Source organism: Aspergillus sydowii (assembly GCF_001890705.1).
Source record: "Aspergillus sydowii CBS 593.65 unplaced genomic scaffold ASPSYscaffold_1, whole genome shotgun sequence".
Lineage (NCBI taxonomy): Eukaryota > Fungi > Ascomycota > Eurotiomycetes > Eurotiales > Aspergillaceae > Aspergillus > Aspergillus sydowii.
This window is the reverse complement of record NW_024467859.1, coordinates 3,280,523-3,296,256: the sequence shown is the minus strand read 5'-3', so window position 1 is coordinate 3,296,256 and position 15,734 is coordinate 3,280,523. Positions and strand designations below refer to the sequence as shown.

The 15,734-nt window shown below is 50.2% G+C and overlaps 6 protein-coding genes across 6 annotated transcripts; 2 read left to right on the top strand and 4 right to left on the bottom strand.

Moving 5' to 3' along the window:
* Positions 1–34: 34 nt before the first annotated feature.
* ASPSYDRAFT_140184 (translation termination factor GTPase eRF3) lies at positions 35–2,203 on the top strand (the record flags this gene model as incomplete). Its single annotated transcript, XM_040841021.1, has 2 exons — positions 35–2,101; positions 2,156–2,203. 2 exons carry the CDS (start codon positions 35–37, stop codon positions 2,201–2,203), a joined length of 2,115 nt encoding a protein of 704 aa, XP_040708311.1.
* Positions 2,204–2,506: 303 nt separating this feature from the next.
* On the bottom strand, positions 2,507–3,106 carry ASPSYDRAFT_26501 (pre-rRNA-processing TSR2 family protein; the record flags this gene model as incomplete). The annotated part of the gene is made up of 1 exon (XM_040844288.1): positions 2,507–3,106. The coding sequence occupies one exon, from the start codon at positions 3,104–3,106 to the stop codon at positions 2,507–2,509; it is 600 nt and encodes a 199-aa protein (XP_040708310.1).
* Positions 3,107–3,693: 587 nt separating this feature from the next.
* ASPSYDRAFT_26500 (uncharacterized protein) lies at positions 3,694–8,337 on the bottom strand (the record flags this gene model as incomplete). Its single annotated transcript, XM_040844287.1, has 5 exons — positions 3,694–4,331; positions 4,381–5,031; positions 5,078–7,900; positions 7,955–8,243; positions 8,296–8,337. 5 exons carry the CDS (start codon positions 8,335–8,337, stop codon positions 3,694–3,696), a joined length of 4,443 nt encoding a protein of 1,480 aa, XP_040708309.1.
* Positions 8,338–8,828: 491 nt separating this feature from the next.
* ASPSYDRAFT_53994 (WD repeat NOL10/ENP2 family protein) lies at positions 8,829–11,080 on the top strand (the record flags this gene model as incomplete). The annotated part of the gene is made up of 2 exons (XM_040848778.1): positions 8,829–9,045; positions 9,105–11,080. 2 exons carry the CDS (start codon positions 8,829–8,831, stop codon positions 11,078–11,080), a joined length of 2,193 nt encoding a protein of 730 aa, XP_040708308.1.
* Positions 11,081–11,606: 526 nt separating this feature from the next.
* Positions 11,607–12,169, bottom strand: ASPSYDRAFT_328630 (uncharacterized protein). Its single transcript, XM_040845026.1, has 2 exons — positions 12,094–12,169; positions 11,607–11,947 (listed from the first exon to the last, which is right to left on the bottom strand). The coding sequence occupies exon 2, from the start codon at positions 11,939–11,941 to the stop codon at positions 11,699–11,701; it is 243 nt and encodes an 80-aa protein (XP_040708307.1). The 5' UTR covers positions 11,942–11,947; positions 12,094–12,169; the 3' UTR covers positions 11,607–11,698.
* Positions 12,097–15,709, bottom strand: ASPSYDRAFT_328337 (putative autophagy protein Atg13). The gene is made up of 4 exons (XM_040845023.1): positions 15,583–15,709; positions 15,119–15,519; positions 14,966–15,064; positions 12,097–14,873 (listed from the first exon to the last, which is right to left on the bottom strand). The coding sequence occupies exons 2-4, from the start codon at positions 15,332–15,334 to the stop codon at positions 12,252–12,254; spliced, it is 2,937 nt and encodes a 978-aa protein (XP_040708306.1). The 5' UTR covers positions 15,335–15,519; positions 15,583–15,709; the 3' UTR covers positions 12,097–12,251.
* Positions 15,710–15,734: the final 25 nt, after the last annotated feature.

Genomic DNA, 15,734 nt, shown 5'->3' with positions numbered 1-15,734 from the left:
CGCTTGCCTTATTAAACATCTTGACGTTTCGAGCATGGCTAATCAGACCCCCGATTCCTGGGAGGATGAACTCTCCAGGCAAACCGAAGGCGTGAACCTGAACAACGCACAATCTCGCCCCCAGGCTCAAGCTCCATCTTTCCACCCCGGTGTTGCCTCGTTCCAGCCAGGAGCAGCGGCCTTCGTCCCTGGGCAGCAATTTCAACAATACGGTGGCTTCCCGCAGTATGGTCAGTACGGTCAGCAACAAGCCTACGGCCAGTATGGCGCATACGGCCAGCAACCTGGCGGTTACAATCAGATTTACAACCAGAGCTACGGTGGCTACCAACAACAGCAGCAATTCGCTCAGCAACCTCACCAGGCCGCTCCCACCGCTGCTTCCGCTCAACCTGCACCAAAGCCCGCACCAAAACCCGCTGCCGCAAACACGACCGTTCCTAAAGCCAAAGTTTTGAGTATCGGTGGCGCCAGCAACTCCCCCTCAGCTCCGAAGACGAAAGTACTCTCTATCGGTACTCCCACGCCGCCATCAAACACCCCCTCCTCCGACTCAGGATCTCTTGGCGAATCCAAGGGCCCCGCGGCTGTTGAGGCTGCTTCTAAGGTAACAGCCACCAAGGCCATTGATAAGACAGAAAAGAAGGCGGAACAAAAGGCAGCTGCTAGTGGCAAAGCATCCCCCACTCCGTCAGGGCGGGGCAGCCCTGGGCGGTCGAGTCCCTCCCGAGGCGAGAGTGCCAAGGAAAAGCGTGATGCAAACGCCGTCGCGATGGAACAAGCTGCCGATGTTGACGAGCAGACGTTGAAGGAAATTTATGGTGAAAAGAAGGAGCACGTGAACATTGTGTTCATTGGCCACGTCGATGCTGGAAAGTCCACTCTTGGCGGTTCTATTCTCTACGTTACCGGAATGGTTGACGAGCGAACACTGGAAAAATACAGAAGGGACGCGAAAGAAGCAGGCCGAGAGACCTGGTATCTTTCTTGGGCTCTGGATCTGACCAATGAAGAACGAGCTAAGGGAAAAACTGTCGAGGTGGGCCGCGCTCACTTCAAGGTCGATGTCCCAACGCCCGATGGTGTTGTCGAAAGACACTTCTCTATTCTGGATGCCCCTGGCCACAAGTCCTATGTACACCATATGATTGGCGGAGCTTCCCAGGCTGATGTCGGTGTTCTCGTGATCTCTGCGCGAAAGGGTGAATACGAAACTGGTTTCGAAAAGGGCGGCCAAACCCGAGAACACGCTCTCCTAGCAAGGAATACTGGCGTAAGGAAGCTGGTTGTTGCAGTCAACAAGATGGATGATCCAACCGTTGAATGGAGCAAAGCACGTTTTGAGGAGTGCACAGTCAAGGTTTCGAAGTTCTTGGAAGCTCTTGGCTACAAGAAGGACGATCTTACTTTCATGCCTATTTCCGCTCAGCGGACTCTGGGTGTCAAGGATCGTGTTCCTAGCGACCTTTGCCCTTGGTACAGCGGCCCTTCGCTCATCGAATACCTCAAAGACATGAAGATGCCCGAGCGTAACCTCAACGCACCTTTCATGATGCCAATTAGCGCCAAATACCGAGATATGGGCACCATGATTGAGGGCCGTATTGAAGCCGGTGTCGTCAAAAAGAACCAAAACTGCATCATCATGCCTAACCGCACCAAGATCGAAATTACGGCTCTCTACGGTGAGACTGAAGATGAAATTCCGACGGCCACCTGCGGTGACCAAGTACGTATGCGCCTTCGGGGCATTGAAGAAGAAGATCTCCTTCCTGGTTTCGTGATGTGCTCGCCAAAGCGTCCAGTCCACTGTGTCTCTGCCTTCGAGGCTAAAATCAGGATTCTCGACCTCAAGAGTATTCTCACGGCTGGTTTCAACTGCGTTATGCACGTACACTCAGCTGTAGAAGAAGTAACTGTTGCAGCTTTGCTGCATAAGCTCGAACCCGGCACCGGACGAAAGAGCAAGCGTCCGCCGCCATTCGCTAGCAAGGGTCAAATGATTATCGCACGCATTGAAATCACCAGCGCTGCGGGTGCCGTTTGTGTTGAACGCTTTGAGGATTATAATCAAATGGGACGGTTCACCCTCCGCGACCAGGTAAGCTGTCTCGTTGCTTGTTTTAAGTGCTCAGCAAACTAACCAATTTTCTAGGGACAAACCATTGCCATTGGTATGATTAACAAGCTCATTGAGAACTAAACGGCTTTTCCGGTAGCGGCATTCGTTCTTGGTCATGATGATGTTGCTGGACGACAGTAGAAGCATCTTCCAAGTAATGACTCGGACGAGGCTTAGACTCGTTGATGATGACGAATTGTATTCGGTTCTTTTTCTATAGATTTACGTATGATTTACCTTCTTTCTTTGCTGGAAATGAAAAGTCTTCCTTTGCGTGTTTGGTCGTAATGTAGTCCACGGAATCATCAAGTCATTTCATGCAAGACTCGTCTATCTGGGAAATATCATATAAAGTCTGTCTAAATCTGACCATCCGTAATCGATTCACCTCTTCTTCTTGCCAACCACCTTGGTGAACCCATCTTCATCAATCTCAGGCTCAGCCCTCTCCCTGGGTGCCCTCACCAAGGCGGGTGCTTCCCCCATATCAACATCCCCCTCTTCCCCATCATCATCTGCATCGTCGTCGGTCTCGTTTTCTTGATCTTCCCCTCTCCGGAACCCGGCCACAGCGGCCCCGTTCCCTTTCTGTGCTCTCTTCCTCTCCCATTCCTCCCACATCTCTTTAACGGCGCCAAACTCGCCTCTCTCCACCATCGTCCGAATCTCCATAATCCGATCCGCCACCTGCCCGGCACTCTCGTCGTCCACAACAACATCGAACTCATCATTCATCACTTGTATCAGTACGTCCTCAAGGTCCTCGGCATCTGTCTCTGGTCGGTCGGCAATCATCTCAGATATTGCGCCGCAGAGCCAGTCGCGCTTGTCAGAGGATGTGGGGCCGCCCCAGTTGTTTGTTACAGCGAGGGTGAGAGATGGCCAGGCGTTGATTGCGAGGGTTATGCCGAGATCCAGATAGGAGGAGGCCGTTTGGTCGGCTGGTAGTTGGGTGGTGGCCACCGGTGGTTGTTGTTGAGACATTGTAGATGACTTATTGTGTAGGTATGTTTCAGTCGGCTCGTCTTATTGCGTGAGGTGAACTATCAGTGTGTTTGTTGCATAGAATTGTCTTGAATTTTAGGTGTGGTTATCACAGAGTAGTCGATATATATACAAGTGGAGTTTGTGTAAGCACGGTCGTTGCGAGGCGGCTTTCAGTAGAGAACGGTTCAAGGTAATTTCAACTGACTGAAAACCTTGTCAAGAGCTGAAGATTAGGACAGCAGTATCGCGAGAATAATGAGGGGTAGCAGTTGAATTATTGTGATCCCGAATTTTTTTTCCCGCCTTTATCGACAGCGGTAGATTAGATATGATAAACTTTGGTCAGGTGACCCCCATTCTACAAAACCGACGAGCTATGTAAGTGGAAATTGAACTGTGTTTAGATATCGGTGTATGTGACGGGTATAATATCATGACAAAAAGCTTCCCAAAACCTTGTATGATGGTATAACGCATGCGATTTGCAGTAACCCAAAAAAGAAATGGAAGATCCACCCAATCCAAACGCCATGCATCCAGCCTGTCAAACAAAAAAGAGGAGAAAAGTCACATAAAGTGTATTGTCACAGGATATAGCTCAGTATTTCTTGAGCGCGCACTGCGGTAGCAATATGCCACGGTAATGTGCCGGTTTGAACAATCCGCGTGCCTCGTACTCGTGCAAGGGTCGCCAGGTCACGATACATCCCTATAATCTCACGAAGAGTGTGTTCATGTGAGGATGAAGATCGCTGTGTAAACAAGAGGTTGACGTTCATACTAAATGCTCCATCTGCATCAGTGGGACCCTTTCGGCGTAGAAGATATCCACTAGCTAATGCAGGGCGATATTCAGTCAGGTGCAACGTGCCATTCAGACGATGCGACAGTACCACACTCCAGGACTCGTCACAAATGTCAGTAAGTAGAGACTCGGACTCGGATTCAAAAAGTGCATCCGTTGGCGTGGGCGCGTTTGCTGGGGCATTGGTGCCACTTGGAGGAGTCGGTGCATTTCCCACCTGATCCGGCGAAAGGATGGAACCACTGGGAAGGGGCGTAGCAATGGGCGTTGGAGAAGTCTGTGGGTTGAGGACACTCATTGGCATCGGTGAGCGTGGAGGACTCAGGGTCAAATCAGCTGCTGTATTGACACTCAATATCGTCAGTTCCACGGGCACAGGCCTTGACTTGTTGTACTGCTCGGCGAGGTTCAGCCACGCTAGGAATATTAGCCCAGTCTCAACAATAATTCAGTGGATAACCCTTACTATCATGTTCGTCCTGGTCCACATTCTCGGTATTTACAAGAATAACCCTCCAGCGTGCTTGGCTCTTGTCCATTATGTCTTTTGTTGCTGCCCAAATTTCGCTACGCACAGATGGGAGAGCTCGGGAGGTTGTAGAATTCCGAAAACGAATGCAGTAGGACATCGTCCGTTGAAGTACTCCAGAGTTGTCCGACCATGCCACAGACATCCATCGTTGGTCCTGACTTTTCGAACAAGCAACGTGAAGACACTTCCCTTCTTGCATAGGGGGTGCAGATTCAGAAGCGAGCTTGAACCCAATCGACTGCGGAAGGGTCTCCGCAAGCATCACAGGCGGCGTACAGTTCACAAGGCTCGATTGGACTTGACTTGTGGAGCATCGACTGTAAACCTCCAATGCCAGACTCAGATAGTCCGGTTGAGGTGGTACAACTAATGACTCTGCCGACGTGACAAAATCCATAGGAATGACCTGCAACTGAACCTCATTCAGTTGCTTCGGTTGCTGCTTGTCTTCGCTAGCAAAGTAGTTTTGCAGTAGACACCAGAACGCAGCGCATATGTCAACTAGAGATGCAGCATGCGAAAACGGATTTATGATATAGATAATAATGTTGTCATTCGATGAGGGGCTCTCCAAAAGAGCAGACCCTGCTATGGTTAGTAGAGTTAATCAATGAGAAAGTAAGAGGCTTACCAAGATCCCCACATATATCCTTTAGTTTCTGCATCATAGATGAATAATTAGTCTGCTTTGACGGATTGACAGCCCATTCCGCTAAGCCATTGTTAAAGCCGTCAGAACAGTTCCCCCTAGAATGGCTGCCAAGATTGCAGCTAGTGTAGAGAAGGCCCAGCCGCTCTAGAAACGCATCGGCTGTTCTTGTCATTATATGTGGATGTATGCAATATGCAGTAATATCCTTAGGCCCATGAGTCGGCTCCAGGTCGAACGTTTCCCAAAATGAAATCGCCGGGGGTAATGTTTCCAAAAAGGCTTTGCCGCGTCGCACACGCAAGTGTGGCACTGGCAGCCTTGTGATCGACCCTTTACCAGGTTCCTTTCTTTGAGAATTTTGCCTAGGAGTAAGGCCGCTTAATGCATCAGGCGAGAAGGGATTTTGTTCTTGTAGTGACACAAATGCATTCAAGTCAAGTTTGTCAAAGCTTCCCAGGTACTCGGAAGCCCCGAGCAGCTCTCGGAGGCTGAAAGCTTGATTGTCTAGGCAGGAAACGCCAAACTTGCCGTCGAGTTTATGATCCAAGGATGACTGGGTGATTTGGTCAACTAAAAGCTGAGCAACTTGAACCTGCACCTCCTGCGGTGCAAGTGATGGGAAGACCTGGCTTTCCGATAATGAGAAAAACCCAGCGATTGACCAGTCAGAAAAGGTTGAGAGGAAGTTTCCGAGAAAGACCGGGTCCTCAGATTTATGAATGCTTATTCCCTGAAGGCCAGCAAGGCCCTTATCAGAAGAGCTTATCGGAGAATTTCCTGGGCTAGAACGGGCGCGCTTTCGTTTAAGCGTTGCCAGAGCTGCAGGCGGTATATTATTCTCCAGACCACCATTATCACTCTCATCCGTCTCACTGCTCGAATCAGGACTTGATGATGACTCTATCTCGTTCGGCGAGAGTTCATCGCCGTTAGGCGCTTTTGAGTGGGCAAGCGTCTTTACATTGCTTTTTCGGCGCGGTAGGCCAATGGTAGGGATCCCATCTGTCGAAGTGTAAGGATCCTGAGTGAATGTTGTACCTGTTCCCACGAAAGAGAACTTGCCGTCCGCCCCATATTTTTTATCCCAAGAAGATACGTTACTTTTGAACGCAACCGGACTGTAATGACTTGGAACATGAGTACCTTTAGCAACAAGCTGTTTGTTACTGCTTGGATCTGGGAAAAGAATCCTTTTGACCTCCACAGGACTGAGAGGCGGACTGATAGTTTGCATTTGGCCATAATGAGAGGATGACATGGGTGCGTTATTTTCGGGAATAGGTTCATGGCGCGGCGGATCATGTGTTTTCTCGGGACTTTCTTCAGTGACATCCTTCGCTTCAATTGGGACGCTGTTAGGCGAGGGTGCGATGCGTTCCGAAAGTTCAACCACAGCATTTGGTTTGCCTGGATCAACAAAATCAGGGCTTTCCTGGCTACGGCCTATATTAGAACCCTTCCCCGATTGGTCGAAACCATCATCGAAAAAGCTGAAATCTGCATCCGTGATACCCTTCGTACCAAAGTCCCTCTCGTTCATGTCTCCGAATAGGTCGTCATCATCGTTGGTATCGTAAAGACCGGATCCGACCCCAAGCCCTGCAGCTGGGCCAAATTCCATAGTCACGTCCGGATCCACACCGCTTTTCGAAGTAGATCGGATATTCTGTTTTAGTTTCGTTTGGTTTTGGAGCAGATGTGGGCCATGATCCAAATCTTCGGCGAATACGTCTGACGACACTGCAGGGTTGACCCCGATGCCAGCAGTCCCATCTGGTGGCGTGGGGTATACAAGACTTGCACTCTGCATTTCAGGGTATAGCGATGCTCGAGATAGACTTTCAATCCCTTCTGGGAGGCCGGCAAACCCGGGTGATAATGTGTCCTGATTGCTTACTTGTCGTTCTTGACCTTCAGAAGGCAACTCCAGATCCGTCTCAGCAGCCTTTGGTATCTCCTTTGTGTACCAGTCCTCCGCAAAATCCAGCGGATCACAGAAGAAAGGTGGACTTTCTTCGGTTTTATCAGGTCCTTCAAGTTGGGTTGACTTTGTCCGTCGAAAGCAATAGGCAGCAGGCCATAGTATACGCTTCAGAGGAAGCGTGGAACCGTCTTGGTTCACTCGCGCAGCTTCTCCAGATAGTTTGGAATAAAATGGTTCCCAAACCTCAACCTCAACCCAGCCTTCTCCAGCCACCGTGTCAATTGGCAGGCCAAAGTATCCAAGCCATTCCAGAACATTCTGCTTCCACTGTCCGGCGCCTTCTGAGGCAGAAAACGAAAGCTTGTTGTTATTAACCTCTGGATGAGCCGCAACTAGTCTTGCGATCGAACCAGTAGGGGCCAACCAAAGATCAGTCCCAGGTGCAGCCTCCAAGCTGTTTTCTCCTGGGTTATTGAGCCGTGTCAAGCCGGTCTGTACTACAGTCTGAAAAGCAATGGTTAACTTCCCCAACGATGTCAGTTGGACTTGGAGGGTGGTCAGGGCTGGAACAGAAGTGGGGCCATCGTTGACGGCACCCTGACCGCTGAGGTCGCTCTCGACAGTGTTAAAGAGTGTTCGCGGCCCGAGTGGTATAGCGTTGTTTTGTCGAACTATCTGAAGGCTAAAGGCGGCGGTAACAGCTGAAATAAACGAGGCGTAAATGGCAGCTGATCCACCAGAGTTATCCACCCGCCTCGGTTGCACAGAACTGCCTTGCAGCCGTTGGGAGGGAGCGGGAGAATTGGCGTTTGCGGTCTGGAAATCAGACCGATGACTCTTTGCCAGTTCCCCGGAAGAGACACTCCCGGAAGTCCAGACTAATTATATGTAAATATACTGCCGCGCTACAATGGGTTCTGGGATTAACCCACCTTTGAGAATGGTAGAACCGACAAGCAGCCGGTTTGATTCATCTCCTCTCTCGCTCAAAAGTGTTGGTGAAAGGTGCTCAAAGTCCGGGGTGGCGGAGAATATCAGAAGACCAAGGCGTCTCGGGTAACTCAGGACCAAGCTGCCTTGACTTCTTAGCCGAAGCTCGAGCTCCTTGAGGCGGCTAATATGCTTCAAGACTGTATGGCCGTTGTTTGGACCATCGCTAGCGGGATTCGTGCTGCTAGTATCTTCGGTATATATCCTCCAGTAGATGTTGGAGAACCCATCCTGCGGTGGCGCATTAGAGCTGAAGCAATAACCGGGTAGGCACGATACCTACAATGACGCGTATGTTGGTGATGGATCCTCCGGGAAATTCCATGATTTAGCTGCTGCCCCAGGGTGGACCAAGGTATATAGCCAGTGAAGCTGTAAAGACCGAAGATAACTTCATTTCCAAAGGAAGCCGAACCGAAAGCAGTCTCTCAACTCGCAACCCATCGCATTTGGATGTTGATCAAGGTGACGGTCAAAAACAAGGCGAACTGTGAGAAATCATCCCCCTGTGAGAGAAATCAAGAGCCGAATAGCACTGTGACGGTTAGAAAAGAGACATATCGAAGCGAACAGAGGTGCGCGACAAAAGGAGCGACGTTACCAGCATGTCAAGCACCGGAAGTTGCGGCGAGTTCGCAGCATGGACTTGAAGGATTACGGAGGTTCCACGACTTGGCCCGAGCAGCCAATCGTGGGTCGGCGATATCTGATGGGTCACGTGCGCGCTTTTATCGATAATCAGAAAAAAATAAGAGATAAAATCACCAGTTCTTCAGCCGCTCAGCCTTTGCGCACTTGAGGGGTATTATAGCCAACATGAAGCTCTCAAATCAATCGGAAGTCCCCGTGTACACGATATCGGGCTCTAATACAGCCCGACCCCTACCAGAATGGCTTGCGAGACGGCGAAAGCGCAGTCTCAAGAACGATCCCGAATATGCGAACCGAATCGAACTGCTCCAGGATTTCGAGTTTGAGGAGGCAAGTCAGTGCATCCGAGTTAGTGAGGATGGTGAATGGGTCATGAGCACAGGTGAGACAATTTTCTTGTGAATAGTGGTCTTTGCAGCTGACTTTGTGGTTTTTTACTAGGAACTTACAAACCTCAAATCCACACGCACCATCTTCCCCAACTTTCACTCTCATGGGCCCGCCACACAGACGCGCTCAATACAACATTCCAGTTACTTTCTTCCGATTATTCAAAGTCTATTCACCTTCAGTCTGATCGATCCCTCGAGTTCCACACACCTTCCGGGTGCCATTACAAGACAAGGCTCCCGCGATATGGGCGCGACCTCATATACGACAGAGTATCCACTGAAGCGCTGGTCCCGGCTGCCGGTGTGAATGGCGATGGACTTGGTGAAGTCTTTCGTCTCAACTTAGAATTGGGCCGTTATATGCGCAGCTTTGAGGTTGATGTTGGAGGTGATGATTTCACTTCGGCTGGTGGAGGAGCATTGCAAGGCGGCATAAATACTGGCGCCGTTAATACAGGGGCTATCGCCGAGGAAAGCCATGGTTTGCTTGCCTTTGGCACCACGTTAGGTACAGTCGAGCTTTGGGATCCGCGGGCTAAGGGACGTGCTGGAGTATTATTACCTCCGACTCAAGTCGGACCTGACGAGCCCAGAAACGAAATCACAGCCCTGGAGTTTCACCGTGCAGGGTTGACACTTGCTACTGGCTCCTCAAACGGACTCGTCCACCTCTATGATCTCCGCTCTCCCGTGCCCCTGCTCAAAAAAGACCAAGGATATGGCTTCCCTATTCACACACTGAAATTCCTACTACCATCTTCAACGACACGAGAACAGACCATGGAGCCCAAGATCATGTCATCTGATAAGAAGATAATAAAGATCTGGGACCCCCGGGATGGCACTCCTTGGACCTCCGTCGAACCCGCCGTCGACATCAACTCAGTTGCTTGGTGCAAAGATAGTGGAATGATTCTCACGGCTAATGAAGGACGACAACAACATTCATTCTTCATTCCTCAGCTTGGCCCCGCCCCGAAATGGTGCTCATTCTTAGATAACTTGGTTGAAGAAATGGCCGAGGATCCTAACGACCCGAGCGCATTCAACGCCAGCCAAGCCGGCTCCGTTTACGACAACTTCAAGTTCCTAACGCTACAGCAACTGCGAACCCTGAGCTTAGAACATTTGATTGGGCGCACTAATTTGCTGCGACCCTATATGCACGGATACTTTGTTGCTCAACGCTTGTACGAGGAAGCTAGATTGATCACCAACCCATACATTTGGGAGGAAGAACGTGCGAAGAGAATCAAGGAAAAGATCGACAAAGAACGTGAAAGCAGGATCCGAGGCAAGAAGAAGGCAGCCGTAAAGGTTAACAAGAAACTCGCCGAGAGACTCATGGAAATGGAAGAGAAGAACGAGCGCCGGAAAGCCAAACGCGTCTTGGAACAAGGAGGCGACGAGCCCATGGAAGATGTCGATGCCACTGCTGACGCTGAAGCTGAAGCCACAAAGGATACACCCGGCACCAACGTCCTTAGCGACAGCCGTTTCGCTAAGCTCTTCGAAGACGAAGATTTCGCCATCGACGAGAACTCCCAAGAATATTCTCTCCGTAATGCAGGCAGCGTCCCCAAACCCGCCCCCACAGCTAGAAAAGAGCGCGGTCTCACAGCCGTCGAACAAGAAGCTATTGACGAGGTCCCGAACTCATCAGACTCAGATTCCGATTCTGAATCCGAGAGTGAACTTGAGCGAACCTCTAAACGGAAACCCTCTGCCCAAAAGCCAGCGAGACAATCCAACAACAACCGTCGCCAGCCTTCAATGCAAATATCCTCCTCCACAGCCACCAACTCAACTCGCGATCGCTCCTTCGGTTCGCGAGCACAGAATATGCGCACTAAGGAGAAGCCGGCCCGGCGCATTACTGTGGTGGGAGAGCAGGAATTCACATTCAACCCCAGGGGCAAATCCTCGAAAAAGAGAGATGCGCCCTTTAAACCAACTACTGCATCATCCGACTATAAAGCGAAGGAGCGCCGAAGCGCATCAGGAAACACGTTTCGCAGAATGTGAGCGTGGATATCCACGCTTCATTTCCTGGTTCTGGCCTTGGTCAATCTGCCTATCGCTGATTCTACAGCATGCGTCACGCCATGTCTATGAGTAGAGCACCGCTGTCGACACCAACGACCTTTTTTTCACTCGTTGGTCAATTTGGCTGGAGGGGACTCCGAGCTGAAGCACTAGCGTTTCTACGCCTTACATTACTCTACCTTGCTCGGAGCATCCGAGTCAAGGGGTTATACGAACGATCAATCCCGACCGCCAAACCCAAGAGTTGTGGCTATCATTCATCTGTTGAGAGGTGGGAATCTTCTTCCAAAGTAGGTGATAACTGGGATAGAACGAGGATGGGATAGAAAGCCGATTCAATCTTGGCCAATTAGCCGCATCGGAAATTTGAATGTTGTATAGCTGCGCTCTCAGGACGTTGTTCAGCAATAGCATGTACCATAAACTGGGCCATGTGTTTGGATATACTTCTTTTATACGTTTAGCGTTTCGTCTGGAGTTAGTGATTGACAAAAGGGTAGAGGGGGAAGTACCATGATTTGTTTTGACTTATGGGGTTATTTCGCCAACTTCAAGTAATTGCACACTTAAACTTTACCAGAGCAAATGAATTGAGGATTAGGTATGAGTTGACCTTGTATTCTGTGCTGTGATCCAACATCTATGAAGCAATCCACATCCAACGCCGGCCATGGCACCAAAGCCCAAGAAATCAATGCGTATCAATCGTTCAGCAACATTTAAATAGTGGGGACAAGGCTTCCAAGAACACATAAAGAACCAACAACCAGCACTATGTGCATCCGAACATGGGAAACCTGCCAGCCTGGACCCAAAAGTCGCCAAAACCCAAAGGCACATTGTGAAAAAAGATAAATGGAAGACTAATAAAAGAACAAAGCCAATAGATCCCTTGAGGGTTTTCGCATCGTTCTCTATGTTGTTGCCAATCGCTGGAGATCAATCTATGAGTCCCACCCTGCATGAAGGGGGTCAAAACGAGAATGAAAAAATGAAAAAATGAAAAAAAAATGAAAACATCAGAGTGTATATGAGCAAACGAAAAAGAATATGTGTAGCCGAATTCAGGTTAGAAATACGCAGCAGAGGCGTGAATGAAAGAGGGATGCTACCGACAGAACGGCAAGAATAGTTGATAAGACGGATGTAGTCAAGGCCATTGAAAGGCGTGGGCCCCTCGTCTCCCACTGTCTCGTCTGGGTATTCCGGTGTGCCCACTTGAATCGGGTCCTTGATTACCTTGTCGACCTTCCTCGAGGCTTCGTCGAGAAACCCCAAAATCACTCATGGCGAATAACAAAGGCTCGTCGTCTTCGAGTTGATTAGACTGCGGGGGGTTTTGACGACCAGGGTTAAATCGGTACATAGCTGCTCGGCGATCTTCTGTGGCGCTGTTACTTCCACTCCCATTGGCATCACGTTCGGACTCCCGTTCAGAGAGGTAGGGAGGCATAGCTCCCCCACGCGCAAGGCTGCTGGATCCGGAACTGAGAGAATGCGGGCCACCGGAGAACCCTCGGCCGCGGGAATGGTTAAATCTTTGTTGGTGTAGGGGGTGGTTGGGAGATGGTGATGACCCAACCGGCGGGCCCTGTGCCGAAGCACCTCGATGAGCACCTGACTCCCGCACTGAGGGATTTGGAAGCATGGCCGCATCACCACCGCCACCAGAACGTAGTCCAGGTCCGGATGGAGCTATATCTGTTCCAGGATTCTCGTATTCGTGTTGCCGTTGCAGCGTCCTTAAAGTGGTGTGGGACGGTTCCTCAGCCCCGAGACTTATACTGCGCATAGTGAAAATTTCATCATCGTCCATTGCAGTGTTGCTTCGGCGGTTGGCAACAGAGCTGGAGCGGCGGAAAGAAGTAGGAAATATTGACGCCGGCGATGTAGGAATGGGAATGGCAGTAGCAGTAGAAAGAATGCGTTCAGTCGTAGTCTCGTCATCAGTATCCTCTTCCAGTGGAGAGCCGTTGTCTCCGTGCAATCGAGATCGCGTATTAGACGAAGGGTTATTATCGATTATACTATTTGAACTCAACCTAGAAGGTATGGCGGGTGTATGAGGTGTATGAGGAGAAATCGCTTTCCCTCCAGGTGATGAGGCGGTGGAGATAGAAGTGCCGCCAATCCCAGGAACCCCAGAAAGTTGTTTGCTTGAAGCGTTAGAAGACCGGTGCAGGAGTAATGAAGATGACATTGAGTCAGAAAGAGCCGCATTAGAGTCTCGCATGCCGCGGAAACGGCTTAAAGCGGCAGAGGGGGCTGTTGTTCTCCGAGCAAGATTATCCACATTATCTTGACTCGACGGGTTCAACAAATCCTTTCTGAGATCGAGCATCTTCAAAAATTCCGAAATGTTTTCATCATCCGCATGGATTGAATCGGCACTAGTGCCAGTGATCTCTGCTAGTAGTCCAGAGCCCGGCTGAGCGCCAGAGGATGTTGCACTGGCCCTACCGCTAGAATTGTCATCTTCAGCCCTGTTGATATTCCCTGAAGATGGCCTACCGCGACGGTGACTAAAAGCGCTGCTGTATCTCGATATGGAGGCGGCGCGAGGGGATGCGGAGCTTGGGGACGGAATAGCATTCTCTGGGGCTGATTGGAGGGATTTACGTGCAGATGCAGCCATAGACGGGGGTGGCATATTCCTCGACTCAGATAATGAAGCGCGATGAGGCCCAGTTGTTCGAGGTGAAACTCCTAAGGGAGTGTCCACTAGGGATGGCGACGCAGACAGAGGGGGCGCTTTAAAAGGTTGAAAAGATACGGACGGCCTTCTCGCAACGTTGGCATTTGCTTCATTTGCGATAGTAGCAGCGCGTCCGGCCGGGCTAGCTTTGGCGGTGGTGGGTTTAGGGTTGGGCGATGCAGGAGGTGATGGCGATGAAGCGCCTGGTTCTCTTGCAGCCCGAAGTGCAGAGATTGGACTCGCACCAGTAGTCGGGCCTACATGGTGGAAAGTCGACATACTGCCGTAAGCTCGGCTTGGATCTGGCTCTTCCACGGTTCTTCTTGCGAGTGGTGCCGAGCCAACTTCAGGATTTATTCCTTTGGCTTCCAGGCCACGAGACGGTAACGACGGTTGAAAAATCTCGTCATCAGCCCCCATAAACCGGGAACTCAGAAGCGCCTCCGAATCATCGACTCGAAAGTCGCAACTTGTCCTATACGTAACTTGGACAGAGAACGGACCGGCGGGGGACTCCGTGACACCAAATTTGTATGTATCAACCACTTTGGTATCGCCCTCAAAGAGGGGAATAGTCAAGTGATCCGGGATGAAGGACTGTTGAGGAGATTGTTCACTCAGTATCCGATACTTGATCCGTAAAGCATGGTTTGCTCGGGATCGGCCATTGCGCTTAATAAATTTCCAGGTTGGGAGAAATTTCGAATAGGTAAAGAGGGAGCGGAAAAGGATGATGCTCTTTTTGTATACCGTCGGCAAAATGGCGCCAAGGTCAGCAGGCAATCTACCAGGCATATCGCCCAATTCTACTCTCCATCGCTCCAGGATCACATCATTCGTTCTGGACGACGCATCTTTCACAGGCTGTGAGCCTTGGGAAGCAGCAAGCGACTCTTTAACATCCCAACGCTTCCCATTCTCGTCCAAAGCAACAAGGGTTTGGTTATTCGTCAGCCCTTTTGTATCCAAGTAGGTCTCGATGATCATCGCCGGCGGTCGATTATCTGTCGCATTGCATGTTTTCCAAATTGCAAGCTGGTCCTTAAGCGCATCGGTCTCTTCTAACTCGACATTGAACTGTATAGGAAAAGGGCATGTCAGCTAAGAACATTTCAAAACATGGAAAGCAAAAGAAGAAATAAAATATACAAGGGCACAGATGAACATACCCAGCGATTCACCCGAGGTGTATTGGAATTTTTTGGATAAGATGGGGGAAGTTCAACGCGAGAATGTAGGATTATTAGAGCGGCCTTGGTATGATAATTCTAGAGCCGTGTTAGAAATTGTCTCGGGATGCTGTCCAAATGGTCAGCCCATACCGTGATAATCTGGTTTACTTTGCCAATAGCCTCAGGCCCAGGTTGTGGGTTTTGTGTTTGATCTGCGGAATCGTTCTCAGTTTCAATCCCAAGCCCTCGATTCGGATGCGTTCGAAGGTCAAAGGCTGGTGAATTTGAGCGGCGATCCTGATCCTGGGAGAGAGGCCGCGAGGAGGTAGGCGCCGCAGGAGCAGGCGACCGTGGATGCTGATGCATGGCTCTCACGGGGAGCAAAGAAACCTCAGATAGGCGCTATTATAATATTTGGGCGTTGTTTTCCAGTATATTGTCTCTCAATCAGGAAGGAAATGGGCGGGCAACGGAACCACTTTGGACGGCCATGCTCACGAACGGAAAAGAGGCTGAAGATAGTGGAGACGAGTGGAACGTTCAAAGAAGAACTCAAATGTGAGTCAGTCAAAAGGGAGCAGAAAGTAAATGATGTCTGAAAGCTCTCTAAGTACCAGGCAGCGGTATCATTGTTTGCTGTGCTCAGGCAACAGGATGTTCGTGAGGGTGATCTAGACAACCCTGTAGCTTCTCCGCATTGAGCGGCTCCAGTTATTGGGACGGGTCCAAAGGTCCGGACGGATCAGCAATTCACGGAGTCATGATC